Source organism: Chlorocebus sabaeus, chromosome 7, assembly GCF_047675955.1.
Source record: "Chlorocebus sabaeus isolate Y175 chromosome 7, mChlSab1.0.hap1, whole genome shotgun sequence".
Lineage (NCBI taxonomy): Eukaryota > Metazoa > Chordata > Mammalia > Primates > Cercopithecidae > Chlorocebus > Chlorocebus sabaeus.
In genome coordinates this window covers 50115973-50134765 of record NC_132910.1, presented here as the reverse complement: position 1 = coordinate 50134765, position 18793 = coordinate 50115973, and the positions used below count along the sequence as shown (strand labels likewise).

Here is an 18793-nt window from a genome sequence, read left to right as displayed (position 1 = left end):
AGAGTATTACCTGGGCACTTGTTAAACATTCAGATTCCTGGATCCCAAATAGACCCACTATAAATATGAATGCTTAGAGAAAGGCCCTGGGATCTATGTTTATATCAACAGCACTGGAGAATTCATATCACAAGACAAGGTTAGAAAACATTCTGTTAGAAAGACGCCTGTTGCTCTCATAGGCTCAGTGCTAACAGCTCTGGAAGGACTCAGTGACCAAAGTGCTGGGCATTTAAATGGTGCCAGATTTATAGTGTCAGATGTATATCAATAGCAGGGTGTAAGGGGAGGTTGGGTGCTAGAGATTCTACTCAGGCTACTTTTTTTTTTTTTTTTTTTTTTTTAAGTTCTAGGGTACATGTGCACAACGTGCAGGTTTGTTACATATGTATACATGTGTCAGGCTACTTTCTTGATCCTAGAGAGGTACTCCAGGTGGTGGTGAATCCTAAGGGACTGCAGAGCTAAGAGGAAGGGACAAGGGTGTCCTTTAATAACAGCCCTTGGGCCCTCTTAATTGGTTTGGCCCAGACCTGGTGTAGTCTGGTAGTCTGACCCAGGTTTGCAGCTTGGATATGTTCTTCCTCCCAGGAACGTTGCCTTGTCCATTAGTGTAACAGTGTACAGAGTGTTTGTCTGGTTCCCAGAGAGTCTTCCCTGCCCTAAACCAGAGTCTTGGAGAAAAGAAGGTGGGGATGGACCGGCTAGAGTAAAGAGGCAGGTAGGAGGTGAAGTTATGGAAACTGCAACTAAGAAACTTGCACATTTCTGGGGCTATATAACTCAGCAAGGTTATAAGGATTCAACATAGTACTTTCATTTATAGGAATTAATCATACTGAGGGATAAGAGTTCTTGTTCTATACCTCAAACTTTAGTTTCCCTTAGTGGTAGTAAGCATTTATAGAGCTAAATTCAACATAAAATCTTAGATTTTTGGCCAGGCAGTGGCTCACGCCTGTAATTCCAGCACTTTGGGAGGCCTAGGTGGGAGGATCACTTGAGGTCAGGAGTTCAATGAGACCAGCCTGGCCAACATAGTGAAACCCCATCCCTATTTTATTTAAAAAAACAAAAAACAAAACAAAACAAAAACCCTTACATTTTCAATGATCTTGTACCTTTTTTACTTTTAGAAGATAAATGATCATTGAATTAAATCAAAAGTTAGTTTTCAGTTATAAATCATTACTGTGTATTTTATGCCCAATAACTTAATTATGTCACTCTGGAATTGAAGAATTTGAAGAAACATGGAAAATTATATTGGTTATGGCTGTGAATCTAGTGATGTGAAGATGTTGGATTTATGTATGTTAATTTGATTCATATGCAAGTCAAAACACGCATATTTTTAATCAGCAAATGGTTTAATATGCTTTCCACACTTGCAAAAAATGAAAAGTACTGCAAGCTATTTTTTGCCTTGTCATTCATTCTGTCAACAGTACTTATTATGAATGTGGTACATTTGGGTACAAGGCAGAGTTACAAAAGCAATAGAAAATATGTCCCTTTTGTAGCAGAAGATAGAATAAACTTAAACACAATTTTTTCTCACTTTATGGTTTGAGGAGTGTTTCTATAAAATCGTGTGGGTCATTTGAACTTTTATGACTCAAAGATCTCCTAAATATTAAAAATTCAGAGCTGATTTATAACCATTTTGTTGGACCTTCCATTGCTATTTTTTATTAGTCATTCATTTATTCACTTTTTATAAAATAATATTATTCACCCAGCATATGTGAAATACTTGCAAGGCAGCATGCTACAAAGAAAACTTGATCCTTGACCTCAAAGGGTTTACTGTTTACTAGAAAAGGTAGCTGAACTATTAATGAAAGCTCAGGTCATCAGCCTGGAAGGCAGCTGTGCTCTCTCTCGCTCTCCCACCGCCACAGCCCAACTCACCTCAGCTGTGTTGAATTCTCATGTGAGGCTTGAGGGGTGCCAGTGCCTCCTGTAAGAGGACAGAAGTGAAGGTGGGCTGATTTCTTGCCCAAGACTGTGTGTGCTAGACAGTCTTCCAGCTTCCTGAGCTGCTTCTCTAGAGCTTCTTTGTACCTCCTTCCAATTAGACCAGAAACTGGTTTCAAGCCAATCCCATAACCTCCTGACTCTCTCGATAACATATTAGTAAAATTATTACATAACTTTGTCAAAGTTAATTTATAGGTTAAATCCAAATAGTGTTTCTGTTCTCAACAGCTTTTGCTGGGGTGTTAATGATCCATTAGTGAACAATTAAGTTTACTAGGGAAGCAGCTCCCTGTTTAAAGGGGATGCTTGGATAAATTCCTCAGCAAAGTAGATCCTTTTATATGTGATAATGTCTTTATTTTTATAATTATATTAGATTTTCTTTTAACTTTATTTTAGATTTGAGGGTTCATGATTCAACTTATATGAGGTACCTAGAGCAGTCAGATTCATGAAGCAGCAGTCATCAATCTGACTCTAGGTACCTCATATAAGTGGAATCATACAATATTTGTCCCTTTGTGTCTGGTTTATTTCACTTGGCATAGTGTTTTTGAGGTTCATCCATGTTGTAGCAACTATCAGAATCTTGTTCCTTTTTAAGGCTAAATAATATTCCACTGTATCTGTATATCATATTTTGTTTATCCATTCAAACAAAATGTGAAATATGTTGATGGCCACTTGGGTTCTTTCCACCTTTTGGCTATTGTGTTGCTATGAGCATTGGTATACAAGTATCTGTTCGGGTCCCTGCTTTCAATTCTTTGGGGCATAGGCCTAGGAGTAGAATTGCTGGATCATATAGTAACTCTACGGTTAGTTAATACTGTAAGGAACCACCAAACTTTTCCACAGCGGATGCGCCATTGTGTTTAAATTTTAAAACTTATTCTCTCAGTCTTGATGTCATTCAAATAAATGATTCAGATATAAGGCATTAAGACTTGGTTAATTTAACTAATTTTTATTCCTACTAACTGCACTTGGTAAACGCTACTAGTATAGAAAAGAAAAATGAAAAAATAAAAAAGAATTAATTGGAAGAGGTGTTTTTTCACAATCCCATTTTGAATATTTATTATACACATATCACACTTTTTTGGAACTGTAGCACTGAATCCATTCTAACCTATGTTCTTACTTCTGTTTGTCTACTTTTTTCCAGGTACAATCTTAGGGCAGGAACCATGGAAACAAGTGTGTTAACAGATGTGTTTTTTGTGTGTGTGTAAGATGTGTAAGTTTTTGTTGTTGAATCAATTGATTCTTTATAATAAAACCTAAATGAATATCTGATTAATCTGCTAATATCTATTCCTGTTTCTGGACATTAAATTCAATGTTCCAGTAATTATAGTTCCATCAGAAAGGCATATATCACAGAAGCAAAACTTTTAGAAGGTAAAAGAAACCAAACGGTGACAGGAGAAATTATTGGATATGATTAGCATGCCCCGTGTTAAATGGGGCAGATTTCATAAGGAGCTGAATTATGCTTAACTCTGCAAAATACTTAGATTTTGGTGACAGATGGAAGTGTGGAGTTTGTGGACTGGGGAATGGCATTCTGAAATTGTTTAGAGGTAGGAATGTAAGGGAACATGCAAGTACTTTCGCCTTACAAGAATGAAACAGGCCAGGCATGGTGGCTCACGCCTGTAATCCCAGCACTTTGGGAGGCCAAGGTGGGTGGATCATCTGAGGTCAGCAGTTCGAGACCAGCCTGGTCAACATGGTGAAACCCTATCTCTACTAAAAATACAAAATTAGCCGGGTATGGTGGCACAGGCCTGTAATCCCAGGACTTGGGAGGCTGAGACAGGATAATTGCTTGAGCCCAGAAGGTGGAGGCTGCAGTACCCTTGACCAGGTGGCTGGTAGACTACATCAGGCTGCTGCTGAAGTCACAAGAGTATACACATGCATTAACAGCTATGGACAAGGCCCACAGGCCTGTTGTTTGCCTACCCTTGCAGGGTGGCCGACCAACAGCACACCACTGGGGCACTGCAACACTTATGTGCTCTGCATGGTTGCCCTCTGTCCATTGAGAGTGATAGGGGAACACATTTCATTGGACAACAGGTATCACAATGGGCACAACAAATGGACATAAAGTAGGAATTCCATGTGCCATACAAACCACAAGCTGCGGGTATGATTGAGTAATATAATGGGCTGTTGAAGAATGGGTTACACTTGCATGTCGTACCATGGTCTTTGCGGGGCTGGAGTTCCAGGCTGGACCTGGTGCTCCAAACCTTGAATGAATGGCCATGGAAAGGTAGCCCGGCCCTGGTGGAGGTTTTGTTACACTAAGCCACCACCCCCATTCAGTTGCAGATATAGACCAAGGATGACCTCCTCCAACCAGGTATGGGGATGAAAGGTAACCTGTTATTGCCTGCCCCAACACCCCTGAAGGCAGGGGAACAGAAAACCTGGCTGTGGCCATGGACCCTCCAAGCCCCCCACTGCTGGTGGTTGGCTATCAGAGCTCCCTGGGGGGAGGGCCTACAGTATGACTCACATGTCACTCCTTGGGTGTTCAATACGTGGCCCCTACAGTTGACTGTTCATAGGGGAACAGTCAGGGAAGGAACCCTCCTCTGGGGGACGTATGCGTATCTGGCCTATTGTGAGCTCCCCTGTGACTTTGGCACAGATACAGGACTCAAAGGAACCATGGGGAGTTGAGAAGATGTGGTACCATCGCTCAGGGCAAAAGCCCTTGGTGGCTGCATTGTTATCCAGGGATGAAAGGTTAGCCTGTATTTTGCCTGAGGGATATGATTTACCTCTGTTAGTATCTGTACCTGCTCTGTCATTTCAACTGCAGGTTAACATGCTCTAACTGCATTTGAACTGGACCCACACCTACGCTGAGGTGACCAATGTTTCCATCTGTTGCATCTGCACTGCCCTTCCATCAGCAGCTGCAGATGGCTTGCCTTGGCACATATATTCAGCATCTGCAGAGAACTGGACATGGCTGGAGACCTGGGGTCCCATGGCTGATGCCTGTAAGGCAACATGGCAAGCTTTGGAAAAGGATGCTGTAAGACCCACAGCACGCCCACTCCCTGGCTGGCCTATAGCATTTATGATGGGTGGGGCTGGCTAGTGGGGGAACATGTAGTACCCCAAGCCCAGGTGCTGTGTTACATAGAGCAACATTGGGGCAACACCCCTGTGGGATGTGTACCCATCATGGCCTGTGCAAACATAATACATGTCACCACACTGAAGGTATGATGGAACAAGCAGGCCCACCAAGGTTGGGCCCCAATGGCTTTTGTGTCCCCTGGGAGTTTATGGGTCTGTGGGGACACAGAGTAGCCTTGGCCTTACCTACCAGTGAACTGGACTGGACATTGTACCTGGGGGTGGCCTTACCTGCCACTGTTCTCCCCAAGTTGCCCAGATAGCCCGCATAACTGGGAGGTGCTATGCTCTCAGTTTGTGCAAGTGCAACGAGCCCCCTGGTGGCTCTACCTCTTGGCAATGACTATCCCTGGAGCAGGTGTCATAACTGTAGAAGCAGAAGTTACCACTCTTGCACAGCACACCACTTGGGCTCTGAATTACACTTGAGTGGCCCTCCTCCTGTTAACAGATGAAGTTGATCAGCTCAGAAAGGTGGTATTGCAAAATCAAATGGCCTTAGACATAGAAACTGCTGCCCAAGGAGGCACCTGTGCCCTTTTAGGAACACAATGTTGTACCTTTATCCCTGACAATTGGTAGAACATAACAGCAGCTCTGCAAGGGGTCTCATGGCAGATTAAGGCAGCCGAGAGCCTTACTGATGATCCCCTGCAGAGACGGTGGGCATCCCTAGGCTCTGGCCTATGTTGGGCCCTAATAGTCATAAGTGGCATAGCTGGGATCCTAGTAGTGAGGTGTTGCTCTCTGTATTGTTGTGGGTTATGGATTCAGGGCTCTGCCCTATGGGCACGTGTTCCTGCCTGGAGGATGCCCTAGGCGTAGGGGGTGGAGTGTAAGGGAAATGGCTGTACTTTAGTCAGGAGTAGGCTAAGGCAGCCTTCCGGCGCAGCATATCTCAGTGGGTTTGGAGCGCAGGCACATATCTCCACAAATTATGTAACCAAGCCATGAGAGGCACGTTAGGTGATCACCCATGTGAGCTCCTGCTGGGCTTGGAGCCACTACTGTCTGTAAAAGGTACAATTACCCTGCTAATGCTATACATATGGCTTGTTCACACCCAAATAGAGGGTAAAGCCATGTCAAAACTGTCTGTAATTCCTTTAGTGTTTTTCCAGCTACCCACCACTCACCCATTGATTCCCACTGGAACTCAGTTAGAACTTGGCAGCTAGCTTATGGGAACTTGGACCTCAGTTAGAACCTGACAGCTAGCTTATGGGACCAGAGGGAAGGCAGAAGAATCAGGAGGTTCCCAAAGGTCTCAAGGGCAGCTTCAGGCTTGTCCAGGGGCTGCAAGAAATGAACTCCAGGTGGCTTTTGGTCTCTTTCTTTGCTCTGCTCAGTATCAGGAAGTAAGCTTCTAATTGGCTGAACTTGTGTCATGTGCTTGGCCCCTGGTAAGGTAACATCAGGGCCTAGTGCCTTGATCCACACAGGTCTAGCTATCTCCAAAGCAGTAGGAAGCTGAGGTGCTATTACCAGAAGAAGGTGGAATGGCAGAATTAAAAAAAATCAATTACTGCTCTGTCATACTGTGTGAAAGACAGAATTCATTTTATTGTACAAATGATTATAATTGATTTTTAAAAGTGAAACAACTGTGCTCTACATATGCTTGTTCAATCATATTTACGAGACAGATATGCCCTATTTTATGTTATTCCTGGGGATCTGAAAACTGGTCTTTAGTAGGTATGTGTGGGCACAGGGCAAGAGGGTCACAGTAGGTGGTAAATCCTGAGCAATCAGTTAATTGTTTTGTTAGAGAAATAGACCATTTAATTGCTCACTTTTCGACCAAGGAACAGAAGGTACAGTATTTAATTCGTTAACTATAGCAAAAATATAGTTTAATTTTATATCATAGCTAACTAAAAAGTATTTTAAGTTGACCTCATTTCATAAAGAATTTGAGGTGAGAAGACCTTTTGTTTTAATCAAGGTTCTTTGAATTGAAAATCTGAGATACTCACTTCAAAGTAGCTAAAGCCCAAATGGGATGTGATGAATGATTCCATCTAAAAATCTCATAGACCTCAAAGACAGAGTCCTCTTGAAATCTAGAAGCCTCTTGAAATTTAGCAGGGAAAGGAGCCTTTCATAGCACAAAATGCACAACCATACACGGCACCCAGGCTGTCAGACTCTGCTACTGTTTTTCTCTGTTTAGGTTTCCTTCCTCTTTCTGCAGAGGATGAGGGAGAGTCTTGGCTTCCTCCTGGAAATGCGGGCCCACCCCCAGCTCTCGGGTAAACACTGCCTGCACTTCAGCCGATGGCAGGTTCCCTTTGTTACTGAGACAGACCCTCAGGTTGGCCCAGCCTGAATCTACCAGGACCCCATCAGCTGTGAAGTACAAACCTGGCTGGAGGTGGGAGAGCACCTTGTGGTTGAGAAGGTCTGAGAAAGGGGTGGGTGTGATCTGTCAGACACCCTAAAATGTTTCCCTGTATTGTTTGAGACAGAAACAGCTGGGGAAGAAAGCGGGTGGGGGGTGCGGGGAATAGAAAAAACGTGGTACTGAGAGAAATGCAGAAATGCTGGTGGTGATTCAAGAGGAGAAAATCAATAAAGGCTTGGGGGAGAGCCTCAAAAGGTGTTTAAGTCAGGATACTTTCAGTTGTACGAAACGGAAAACCCCTGTCAAAGTATCTTAACCAAGAAATTTGTCTCATCTCACAGGAAGTCGTGAGGTAAGGCGACCTTCAAGGTTGGTTAAGTCAGCCATACAACAAAGGCTGGAAGGCCCCGGTTCTTTTTATCCTTCCAGTCTGCCATCCTTGGTGTGGTCTTTGTCATCAGGCTGTAGAGGATCCAGGCATCACATCCAAACCCAACCAAGTCCAAGGGCGAAAGAGATAATTTCTTAGATGCAAGGAAACCTCTAGCAGATTCTTCTCATGGCATGTTGATCAGAATTGGGCCACCTGCCCATTCCTGAACCACACATTAGCGAGAGGAATGGGACTGCCAGGTGTGATGCAGAGGGCCAGTCTTCCCAGAGCATGTGACTGCTTTAAGAGAGGGACACTGAACACAGCTGCTAGGGCTCGGAGAGGAAGGCGGCAGGAGGGGTGGGGAGGCAACCAGCAGGGCGGCTACAGAGAAGCAAAAGAAAAAGAGAGGAGCAGAGAGGCAGACAATGACAGAGCCCAAGAGGAGGGAGGCAGGAAGGTGGGTGGGAACCATAAAGCACAGGTGGAGACAGACAAGCTCGTTAAGTTTGGTGTCTTAGGTTAAAACACTGTTGTCATATCTTGCTCCTCAGCCAGGCAACTATTAGAAGAACACGCTTTACCTGTTTTCACTGCCACTTGAAGGGCTGATTAACTTGTCAGTAGGTAAATTTATTAAGCATTTTCCAACCTCAGAGTTATAAGGGAGGTGGCCTTAGCAGTATTCAGACAGAAAATTTCTCTCCTTTTCTCCTTAAAATAGATCAGCATTTATTGAGTTGTGAAGGAGTTGTGTGAAATGAATATGATTACTTACTTTCTTACATCTTTATGTATAATTTTATCTTCTTAATTGTAAAAGCAATATAACCACATTTAAACATTGCAAACCAGAAACATGAAAACAAAATCACCCACAGTCTTATAACTGTTATTATTTGGCAAAAATTAACTCCTAACTTTTTTTCATACAATTGCATACCATTTTGTAGATTGCTTTATTTTTGAAAACATGTATATCATATACATGTTACAAATTTCAAAAACAAACTAAAGGGATTATTTAAAAATAAAACAGGTCTCTTTCCCATCAATATCTTTAGTCCCCCAGTTTGCCCCCCATTCCACACTAACTCACTGTTACCAGTTTATTTTGTTTTCTTCCATATATAGCATACCCATTAACAAGGAAATATGCGTATGGATATTCTTTTGCCAACAGACCTTATCTTTTCACAAAATAATAGCCTACTGTGTACACTGTTTTTGTTCCTTTTAAAATTTAATAATATTACTGGAGATAATTCCATATATAGTGCCTTTAAAATTTAACATTATAATGTATTCATATATGCTACATCCTCTATAAGCAGTATCTTCAAGAGCTGTAAAAAGTATGAGCAAATGACTCATTCATTCCTTTAATAAATATTTATCAAGCACCTGCCATATCTGCAGAGCTCTGGTGATTCTAAGATTATCAAGAGTTAAGTCACACCCTAGAAGGAGTCACAGCAGATTGAGGAGACAGGTAGGTAAACAAGTTCTTACAGGCAGCCTTTAAGTGCCGGCATGGAAGAACACAGCGGGTATTGAGGGAATAAAGAAGGAGCCTCCCAGACACTGAACACAAGTAGTAAAGAGTAAGAGGAATCAGCTCACAGACAAGAGACAAGGAGAATGCCCCAGGCAGAAACTCCAAATGACATGTGCAGAGGCACAGAATGTGAAGAAACACTGTGGTCCAAGTAACTACCAGGAATTGGATATCACCCCTACTCTCTGATCTTTAATTTCTGGCCAAGTCTTCAATATAAATAATACTATGATATAGATCTTATAGTATATAACTTTTTCCATCTGCTGGGGTATTTCTTTGGGTAGATTCCCGGAAGAGGGACTGCTGAGTCAAAATGTATGAGCACTCTGACCTGCTGTAGACAGCCAAAATGCTTTCCAAATGGACATACTGTTTCATAAAGACACCAACAATATATGTGCTAACCAGTGCTCATTATTTTTGTATCTTTATTAGTTTTAATGTATACTACTTTGATTACTAGATTAATTTCCTCATATATTATTTTGATTTCTTCTTATATGGTTTGTTTTCTGTTTATACTCAATCACTGTGATTCTAAATTTTACTTTAGCGCTATGAGCCCTACTTATAATATAGATATTCAAGTTTTTATTTTTCATGTTTGCTGCCAATATTTTTTTCTGGTTTAGCTTACACTAAAAAAAGTTGGACATGTAGAAGTGTTTAAGATATTACCCAATCATATTCATTGATTATTTCCTTCTATTGCCTCTAAGTTGAGAAGTACTTCTATTCAGAGGTTTGACAAATATTTTTTCTTCTGATCTGCTCTAAAATATATTTAACTCCTTAATCCTCCTAGAACTTATTTTGGATATATGAAATTAGATAATTCAATTAGTTTTTCCACACCCCTCCAAATTACCGATTAGTTATCTTACCTTTCCCTTCTCCATTGATTTTTCTTTTTAAGACTTTATTTTCTTAGCAGTTTTAGTTTCACAGCAAAATTGAAAGAGGGACTGCATACTGTATGATTCCTTATATATGGCATTCCGGAAAAGACAAAACTACAGAGACAGGGGGACAGTAAACATCAGTGGTTGCCAGAGACTGGGGGGAGGAAGGGATGAATAGGTGGTGTACAGAGGACTTTTAGGGCAGTGAAAATACTCTGTGATACTGTAAGGGTGGGTACATGTTATTCTACATTTGTCCAACCCTATACAATATACAGCCCCAAGAGTGAACCCTAATGTAAACTATGGACTTTAGGTGATAATGATCTGTCAATGTAGGTTCACTGTTTGTAGCAAATGTGCTACTTTGGTTGGGGATGTTGACAATGGGGGAGGGTGTGGGGTGAGGTACATGTGATATCCAGCGATTTTTATTTCAAAGATAAATCCACTTAGAGATCAATTCCATCTAATTTCTGGTCCTTTTGAAATGTGTCACATCAGCTTAGGACAGACCTTTCTTCTGACTCATCCAGTATTCCTGCAGCGACTGTTCTATTTATATACAGAATTACAACATAGCTCCAATAGGCTTAGGTAAAGCTTGTCAGTGCCTTCCTGTGAACGAGGAAATCTGCTGCTGAAAGACCTTACTTTTGAAGTCTACCAGATTGGTGGTAGTATGGCCTGTGTTTCGAGTGGGTGGAGAGCACTTTTGAGGGAGAGAGGATTATTTCATCCAAAAGGCTGAAGTCAATGTTATCCCGTGTCATAGCTTCTGAGGTACTGAATGAGTAGGATCTCCTGGTCCTCCCATCTCTGTGGGTACCTGGTTCATACTTGTGACCTTACTATAGCCTCAATCCTGCTGAAGCCCAGGACTATCTCTAAGTGTGCTTTATTGCAGGAAAAAGTAGCTTCTTGACTAGACAAAACTTGACTGCCGGTTGTCAACTAGCCAGTTTTCGAGAAAAGTGAGAGGCTGTTACGTAGGGAAACCTTATAACTAGAGGCTCTCAAACTCAAGTATTTAAGTATCATCTGGGGAGCGTTTTAGATTTCTGTGTTCAGGACCGGGTTGCACTGGGTGGTGCTGGAAAAATTTTTTGACCTCACCTCCTTCTAGCCTTTTGAATCCTTAAAAATATTCCCATAGACATTTACACACAGTCCTGGGCGGTTCTTCTCCTTCCATGAAATACCGGTACCTGCTTTGCCAACACCTATGAAAGTGCTCCAGGAGGGGGGCGAACAAGCAACTAATGAGCACATCTGCTCAGGTAGGGTTCCAAAACAATTTCCAGCCACCCGTTCTATTCTTCCCCAGAGTTCAAAAGCTTAATGGTTCGTGATCCAAAAACCCAATTCAGATTCCCCAGAAGAGCTCCCTGGAATCCGTTGTGGATTCTTTCCTAGAGTTAGGAGGCAGGCAGGTTTCTTAGGCACTATTCTGTTGGGGTAGGGGGGAGCGTGCGCTGTTCGGGTTTGTGTGGTTGCAATAGACCCTAGGGCGAGGATTGTATCCCGGGCCAGGACTCCTTTGGGCCGTCTCTTTTTCCTCCTCCCCATTTCTAGGATAAAACCCATTTCTCCGGTAGGTGGGGAGGCTGGGTTAGAGTCACACGGATTAAGGAAGCTTTTCTTTGCAACGTCCCATCCCTTCATCCTTTCCTCCCACTTCCCGTGGCTCTTTTCTCCACCTTCCCCAACTACCCCCCTTTCTATTCAGCGAAGTACACGACTACTTTCCTTCCCTGTCCAGTGGCACCGCATCTTCTCTAGCCGCAGAAGCCTGTTGTGGAGGAGGGGGCGCGAGTGTGGTTACCCCGGAAGGGATGTGGGGGGTGGCTCGCAGGTCCTCGCTCACCCAGCCCTCTCCCCGAGGAGCGACTCTCTCGCCCGCGTCCCTCCAGAGCTGCGGCCGCTCATCAATCCCGGTCACTCAGCCAGGCTGCTCCCCGGGCGCCCTTTCCTTCTCCCTCTCGCCTGCGGTCCTCCACCCTCCCATCCTCTACCTACTCCGCAGCGGCGCTCGGGGTCGGCGGTGCTCGGGGTTGGCCCGAGAAGGGGCGGGGATAAAACGAGCGGTGGAAGGAGGCGGCTACGTGGTGCCACTGCCGCCCGGGAGCGCCCGACCCCGTGCGCGCGCGCGCCTAGCCAAGGCTTGGGCGGCGGGCGGAGCTGCGGGCGGCGCGGGCGGAGGAGCAGCCGGCAGGGCGGGCGGAGCGAGCGGCGGGCGGAGCGAAGGGTGGGAGGGCGCGCGCGAGCGGGCGAGCAAGCAAGCGAGCGGCGTCTCAGCCAGCATCTGCAGCGGCTGCCTTTGCCCGAAGCCCAGGGACTAACCGACGGACCGACCGCTTGGCGCACGGACGCGGGCGCTTGCTTTGTGTTCGGGGCTAGCTTCGGCGAGGCTTGGGCTTGCAGCGCGCGACTTCCCCGCTCGCTCGCGGCCACCCCGGCTCCGGCGGCCTCGGCGCGCGAGGGGCTGGAGGTGCGGGAGCCGCTCTCCGCCGGTCGGTCCCCGCGCGGCTGAGCCTGGGCCGCCAGCGCTGCGGCCCCCTGCGGCGTCCCTGAGCTCCTGCTCCCCGCCGGGCTGCTCCGAGCAACGGTGCTTCGGGGCTCCAAACTCGGGCTGCCGGGGCAAGTGTCTTCATGAACCCAGAGAATGTCCGGGAAGCACTACAAGGGTCCTGAAGTCAGTTGTTGCATCAAGTACTTCATATTTGGCTTCAATGTCATATTTTGGGTAAGTTGGAGCGCTCCTGGGATTCCAACTATTGTGGCCGATCGATTCGCGACGATTTCCCCCACGTTGCTCGTTGCCTTTACTTTTCGCAGCCCCGCAGGCGCTTGCCGGAGCAGCGTAGAGGCATTCGCCTTCCGCCTTTCCAGCTTGCGCGTTGGAGAGATAAACATTTAATCCTTTCGAGGAATGGGAAGAGGTAAAAAGAGAAACCGAGGCGGAAAGGGGGCACCGAGGCCTTCTGGTGGCTTGTTAAGGAACGAATAGCAGGGATGCAGATAAAAGAAAGGGTTCGGCAGTTTGAGAAATGAGCAACCGCACGAATTGGATTTGCTCCGGGTGGGATATGGATGTTGGGCAGAGCGTGGTGTCATAATAGGGAAGGCTAATCGGGCGCAGCCGACCCTGAGGTCCACCTTCTAACAACGATCTGATTGGACGAGGGCTTGGCTCTGTGTTGCCGCGGCTGGTCTGTGCCATGCTCAGCGTGTATCTTCTTGCACCATCTCGGGCTTTGTGTAGGATGCAGATGCCGTGGTATATGGTTCTGTAATGTGCACGTAAATAACGTTTCCTGCACGCTCTCCTCTTTAGCTGGAAAGCGCTCCTTGTGCGTAATGGACTGGCCAGTGGGCGTGCAGGGTAGAGAGATTTATTTATATGTATATATCATTGTCAGGATAATAACAAGTCACCGTCAACACATATTTCAACGTGCTCGTGCCCCACGTCCTCATTTTTACAGGAGTGACACAGAGCGGGCCGTTTTGGGGAAACCTTTGGAGAAGGAGAAGGTGTGCGAGGAGGTGTGCGAGGCATGTTTCATTGGGGAACCGAGAGAGCAAATGCTTTAACACAAGGTTCAAATTATGCTCTGCTTGGGACTGCAATGTGTTGGGCACCTATTGTAATTAGGCTGGGACGCCTGCTCTTTTTGCTTGTTTTGATTCTTTTCTTTGATCTGGCAAACGTGTTCAGCAGCCAGACAAAGAGTTCTCCAGGACAAGGGGAAAACGTTGGTTCGAAGACCATGTTATTTTTCTTCCCCTTCTCATCCCATCTCATCCTCTTCCTCAGTGGGCACCCCCTTTTCCATGGAAAGTAAAGATGGTGGCTGTCTGGGTGGGGGATTCTCTAAGTTGCTGTTCAGTGTGAGGTAAACAATGATCCAACTGCAGGATCAATAATTATCCACAGCAGTTTGAACACGGAATGTATTTATTTGGATTCTCCTTTAATTTGGGCTGTTTGCTGTACATATATACATCTGTGAGAATAGTTGTCAATACGGCTCTTCATATTCTTTTTTTTGTACCGCACTCTTTCCAGGTTATTTTATTTTCTGTTTTCCATAATAGTACCTTGCATTGGTCATATATGTTTTGTGATGGGGAAATGGAAGGGATTGGAGACCACTTTCCGTGTCAGCATGTCATCTGTCTTCAGGACTAATAAAGATAATGAGGGGATACATGAACGGATGTCATATCCGATCATTCCACAGGCAGTTTTTTGCCAGTGTTGTGCATGATTGCCGGGAGCAGTCACCCACCTCCTTGGAATTAAACACTGCTACAAATACAGGAAGAAGAAATTATTTTCTTTCTTTACCCCTTCTCCGTTTGTGAAAATGTTTTAAAGTGGTGGGTAGTCACGTTTTTGAATAAGATCATCTGATTTGATTGGAACTTGAAACTTTGTGACTTGGAGAGGCACGGACTACCGAACTGGTACTGATTCTTTTTGGGATAGTGAGTTCAGGCCTCTTGTTTCTACTTGAACATTTCTAAAAGTTGCACATTTTGGCTACCCAGCAACAAAAAGCACCCAGGGACTTTCTCTGCCGTTTCCTAGCAGGGGGTGGTAAGGAAGTAAAAGCATTTGGGCCTGTTTCCCTCATAGTTTGCTGTAATTTTGTAGAGTGCACAGAGACAAACTTAGCCCTTTCTATGGATTAGGTTGCAGCAAAACCCCTGGAATTGTAGAGAGCTTCAAAGAATTGCAGAGTGCTTGCATGGAGAAGTTCAGAATAGAGCCACATCTTTTCTGATTGTGAAGGTCTTCATAAGTGGGTGAGTGAGTATGGGAAGCCTGAAAGGAGACCTAGGCTATGGGACTAAACCAGCTGCCCCAGGCAGAACTGTTAAGTGGGTATCTTCGTTATGAGGGCGGTTCACTTAGCCTGCCTCTTGCCTTCCCTTCCTCTCCTCTCTGTGCCCAAAGCCTTTCTCTCAGATACTCCCTCATACCTTTCTTGTCCTGCTCTCTGCTCCAAAATTACCCCATATTTAAATTTCCTGCTTTTTAATACCATGGTCTCCAGTGATGATCAACAGAAAGGCAACCATATGGTTTTGGTTAAAGTAATTCAGACTAAGATGTTAGTGACTGAAAAGCTGGGGTCAGTAGCTTGGCAGCTTGCTTCTGAAAAGTTGCACACTTCTGCTCTCTACAGAGTCACCAACCTGTCTGTGATTGCCAAAAACAGCAGACTCGGTGCTACTCCAATACAATTATGAAGAGGAGATTGCCAACAGCATGGTTTCCTAATTGTTCATTTTCACACTGAACTGCTAGACTACATTTGACATACACACTGGTAACATTTACAGGTATAGTTCTGGTAAAATAAAATTGAACATATGGTGGCACCAGCACCAAGAGCTTGGTTCTTTTTCTGATCAACAGTTTGGCTCTTTGTTAGTTAACTGCCTGGGCCTCAGTTTCTCAGCTGTTAAATTGAAGGAACTGGACAAGTTATAACGTTCTTTCTAGTTCTTACACAGAATGAGTTTCTTGAGTTCCAGTATGCTGGAGAAGAAAAATAGAGTTTGGCCACGAATATATAACAGAAGTAGTATATGACTCCCAGGACATTTGATAAATTATAGACATTTTCTGTTAGGGAGACTTGTCTGAAGACTAGTTTTATTGCTTTCATTTCTTCCTCAAAGATCCTTTCATTTTAAAAAAAAAAAAAAAGAAAAAAAAAAAAAACAAAAACAAAACCAAGGCCGGGCATAGTGGCTCGCACCTGTAATCCCAGCACTTTGGGAGGCTGAGGCGGATGGATCACAAGGTCAGGAAATCAAGACCATCCTGGCCAACATGGTGAAACCTCATCCCTGTGAAAATACAAAAAATTAGCCGGGCGTGGTGGTGGGTGCCTGTAGTCCCAGCTACTCGGGAGGCTGAGGCAGGGGAATCACTTGAACCCGGGAGGTGGAGACTGCAGTGAGCCGAGATCGCGCCACTGTACTCCAGCCTGGCAACAAAGCAAGACTCCGTCTCAAAAAAACAAAACAAAAAACCTTTCACTAATTTCTTCTTGGATTGTTCAGTTCCTGGTATAGTATCCGTGCTTTTCTCTCCTTACTGTGAATCTCAGATGTAGTCCTGGGAGTCATTAAATATATTTTTATTATTAGAATTACAGCTTCATGTATAAAATCTGAATCCTTTTATGTAACAGTTGTAATGATATTCTGAGTAACAAAGTCAACATCTTGTACAGATTCCTTTCTCATTAGTTATCACAGGGTGGTGGGGGAAAAACTTGTTTTCTGTGTTATATGTTGGAACAACTCAAGACAGAAGGGGATTGATGTTATTGAGGGTGTCACCGTACTGGGACATTTGTCAGAAAACCCTGAGACTGCTTTGGGTTTAGGGGAGGGAGGAGAAAGAGGGTTTTGTTTTAAAGTCATTTCTTTTGGGTACTGAGCCTCACATCCTATCACTCATCATTAATAGATACTTTGCCCTTTTGGATTCTGGCTCTTGACTGTTTTGGATTCTGGATACTTAACTGTTCTAGGCAAGTAAATTGATCTCAATATTCTGGTTATTTATTGCTACATAACCTCCAAGCTTAGTTGTTTAATACACAGTTGTTTATTATTATAGCTCACAGTTCTGTGATTTGGCCAGGCTCATCTGGACAGTTCTCACTTGGGGCCTCACACAGTTGCGGTGAGATGTAGTTGGAGTTGGACTTATCTGAAGGCCCTTTGGGGCAGGATGCCCAAGATGGTATACTCCTATGACTGGCAACTGATGCTTGCTGGGAGCTTAGCCAGAGTTGTTGCTGGAACACCTACACGTGGCTTCTTCCTGTCTCTAAGTCTTAAAGAAGCTTCCAGCCAGTTAAGGTTGCACTGAGAACTGTCAGTGCCACTTTTATCTGTTCCACTGGTTAAAGCACTCATGCAGATTGCTCAATTTCAAAGGGTGAAGAATTAGAAGCCACCTTTTGATGGAGAAGTGTCGAGGTCACATTGCAGAAGGTCATGTAGGTTGTGGCCGTCTTTGAAAAATATAGTCTACTGTATTAAGGCACTGAGCCTTAATTTCTTGTTTATAAAGGAAAGATAACATTAATGGTGTTGTAGTTCCAAAGATTCAGTGAGATCATGTTTTACTCAGCATAATATTTCAATATTTAACAAATGGTGAATATCATTATTGTTATTCTCTCCAGATTTTATACTGGTTCCATACAGGGCTATAGAACTTCTAGAATGCCTTAGTCTAGTACTTTGGCATCATTACTACTAGGTAATGATAATACCTTTAAGGTCTGGCAAGAGGATGAGGCAAATGGATTCAATAGATTTTATAGTGACTTGTTAGGAAAAAACTCGATGGAAGCCGTGGAATGATTTGGGAGAACCAAGTCATTTTTCTATTTTCTTTGCTACAAAGGATTAGAAAAGCTTCAGATACTTGAGGCCAAATTTCTCTTTTGATATGCTTTCAGATATTACATTGTGTCTTTAAGTGCAGGTTTATTCAGGGTTGATGGCAGGATCTTGCCTCTAATTTGCTTCCATGGGGCTTAATTCAGAGAGGAGGGAGACTCAGGAAACTTTGGTGGGGAGGGGGGGCGGGCATCAAGTAGGAAGCCTTATCTTATGATTCACTATAAATTGCAAGATGTTCTGGAATGATGATACATCAGCAGTTTATAAGTCATAATTTTTGTTTTAATTTGCTAGACATCTGTTAGCTTCGATAGCAACCATATGGGAATCTAAATTGCCTTTTGAATTACAGGGAGATGGTAGGAAGAAAGCTAAATATGGTTATGAAAGTGTCATATGGGAAAAGTGTAAGAAAGGTATAAAGTGGGGAAAGTAATTGAATATAGGCTTGCTTAGGCTGGCCACTCCCTCTGTGGGGCAGTATGAAGGCGCAGAAGCATTCTCACTTGATGATATACTCCACAGACTGAAATGAAGCCAAGTGGGGAGAAGTTGGAAAACCAAATAATGTTTCACCCACCATAAAATTGCCAAAATGTTTCACTTATTTAGATGGGTCACTTTGTTTTAATGTCCACAGTAATAGGTAGTCCTTGGCAAAAGGTGAAAGCAATCTGCATTTTTAACAGAGCTTTTCACTAATGATGTTTTTCTTGTAAGCACCCCACAGAGTCTTCCAAGCATATTATATCTTTGTGACAGATGAAGAAATTGGAGTACAGAGATGTGGAGTAACTTTTGAGGTGTTGAAGAGCATGTCAAGGTTTAGTTTTAGAGTGTTAAGTCTCTTCCGTAATGATAGCCTCAGCTTTTTGGGTGGAGACTTATTTTAGAAGATGCTTGTTATTCTAAAATAAAACATCAAGTAAGTCATTTACATCTGTTCATAATCGAAAAGTGATAAAGTTTTTGCATATGCCACGATTACCACCACCCACAAGCACAAAAGAGTT

At 43.8% G+C, this 18793-nt stretch overlaps 1 protein-coding gene and 1 long non-coding RNA gene across 6 annotated transcripts in view; one reads left to right on the top strand and one right to left on the bottom strand.

Moving 5' to 3' along the window:
* Positions 1 to 6690: 6690 nt before the first annotated feature.
* On the bottom strand, positions 6691 to 12532 carry LOC140712007 (uncharacterized). Its single transcript, XR_012093390.1, has 3 exons — positions 12202 to 12532; positions 10317 to 10445; positions 6691 to 8255 (listed from the first exon to the last, which is right to left on the bottom strand). It is a non-coding gene; the product is annotated as an uncharacterized lncRNA (long non-coding RNA).
* Positions 12533 to 12613: 81 nt separating this feature from the next.
* Positions 12614 to 18793, top strand: part of TSPAN5 (tetraspanin 5) — a 178129-nt gene continuing 171949 nt past the window's right edge. Inside the window, exon 1 of one of the 5 annotated variants that reach the window (XM_007999324.3) lies at positions 12614 to 13080. In XM_007999324.3, the coding sequence (XP_007997515.1) occupies positions 13000 to 13080 (81 nt within the window). In that variant the 5' untranslated portion in view covers positions 12614 to 12999. The remainder of the gene's footprint in view (positions 13081 to 18793) is intronic. The other 4 variants (XR_012093389.1, XM_073017498.1, XM_037990109.2 and 1 more) reach the window with 4 other exon arrangements.